General features: G+C 60.4%; 1 protein-coding gene across 1 annotated transcript in view; it reads right to left on the minus strand.

Annotated features, from left to right (window-relative positions):
- The window catches only part of ntrk2b (neurotrophic tyrosine kinase, receptor, type 2b), a 7,847-nt gene that overhangs the window by 5,689 nt on the left and 518 nt on the right, over positions 1 to 1,640 (minus strand). The window contains exons 2-5 of the mRNA XM_068753110.1: positions 1,472 to 1,623; positions 1,250 to 1,386; positions 419 to 551; positions 1 to 200 (exon numbers count right to left, since the gene is read on the minus strand). The exon at positions 1 to 200 is cut by the window's left edge and continues 112 nt beyond it. Coding sequence (XP_068609211.1) covers positions 1 to 200; positions 419 to 551; positions 1,250 to 1,386; positions 1,472 to 1,623 — 622 coding nt within the window. The remainder of the gene's footprint in view (positions 201 to 418; positions 552 to 1,249; positions 1,387 to 1,471; positions 1,624 to 1,640) is intronic.

A 1,640-nucleotide genomic window follows, 5' to 3' on the forward strand; every position in this document is an offset into this window, starting at 1 on the left:
GGGGTTGACCAGCTGCAGGCAGCCGTGGTACTCGCTCTGCGTGGACACGTGGATGGTGGTGTGGATGAAGTCCTGCTCCAGGAGGGGCCGGTAGTTGTGGAACCACTGCAGCTCCGGCTTGGGGTTCCCCATCACGCTGAAGGGGATGCACCAGTGGTGGTCCCGCAGGGGCCCCAGCAGCTGCTGGATGGTGGGGGCGACTGACACGGAGACGACGGGGGAGGAGGAGGAAGGGATGGCGGGAGGAGACACAAAGAGGAGAAACAGAGGAGCACGGTGAGGAACCAGGAGCTTCTCAGGAGGAGGAGTTACGGAAGGGAAACACGGTAATGACGGTGATGAGTGGAACCCGAGGAGCCTCCGGTGGAAACAGACGACAGGAAATGAGCCGCACGCCGCCGCACGGCGCCGCCCTTACAGAGGATGTTGAGCTGCAGGCTGGCCTCGGCCTGGCCCGCCAGGTTCTCAGCGCTGCAGACCAGAACCTTCCCGTTATCGTTCGGAGACAGATCCGACAGGGACAGGCTGCTCTCCGTGTCCGACGAGTCCATCTGTGAAGAGACAGTCAGTCGGTCAACAGAACCTCCGACCGACCCGAGGAGCAACAGAACCTCCGACCGACCGGAGGAGCAACAGAACCTCCGACCGACCCGAGGAGCAACAGAACCTCCGACCGACCCGAAGAGCAACGGAACCTCCGACCGACCGGAGGAGCAACGGAACCTCCGACCGACTGGAGGAGCAACAGAACCTCCGACCGACCCGAAGAGCAACGGAACCTCCGACCGACCCGAGGAGCAACGGAACCTCCGACCGACCCGAGGAGCAACGGAACCTCCGACCGACCGGAGGAGCAACAGAACCTCCGACCGACCCGAGGAGCAACAGAACCTCCGACCGACCCGAGGAGCAACAGAACCTCCGACCGACCCGAGGAGCAACGGAACCTCCGACCGACCCGAGGAGCAACAGAACCTCATGATGTTTCATTATGACCCAGTTTAACCTGTGTTCAGTACAGGTTCATTAAGATCCTGGGTCCGTTCCCTTGACCCCTGACCCCGGCCCAAAACACTCAAATGTTTGGGGGGTGTCCTCGTTTAAAGATGGCGCCTGTTTTTGGCCTGTTTATATAATTACATCCTGCCTCGGTCTCAGACGCTCTGATCTGATTCCAGATCATCTTAGAACCCGGATCCAGACCTGCAGCAGAGCTCTGAACCGGATACCGAGCGTTGGACCGGCTCACCTCGTGGTGGGTGGACAGCAGGTCCAGGTTCCACAGGACCTCCGGAGGGGGGGAGCCTGAGGCGCGACACACGGCTTTTACGTCGCTCCCCTCCATCTCCGTCACGGACGTTGGGTCGACCTCCACTCTGGGAACAACTGAAAGGAGCAGTAGAAGAAGACCTGCACCTTCTGGAGCAGCGCTTTGGTACCGGTACCGGTACACGACCTGGTTTCACCTTACCGCAGTCCGACGGCGCGATGGTGGAGAAGTCCTTCACCTGCCCGCCGGCATCCACACACTTCAGCTCCGGACCGTCGGCCTCGTCCAGGACTCTCAGCTTGATCCACAAGTTCTCACAAACACAATCCAGCGGGTTTCCAGACAGGAAGAGCCTTCAGAATAAAAGCAC

Source organism: Brachionichthys hirsutus, chromosome 19 (genome assembly GCF_040956055.1).
Source record: "Brachionichthys hirsutus isolate HB-005 chromosome 19, CSIRO-AGI_Bhir_v1, whole genome shotgun sequence".
NCBI classification, from domain to species: Eukaryota; Metazoa; Chordata; class Actinopteri; order Lophiiformes; family Brachionichthyidae; genus Brachionichthys; species Brachionichthys hirsutus.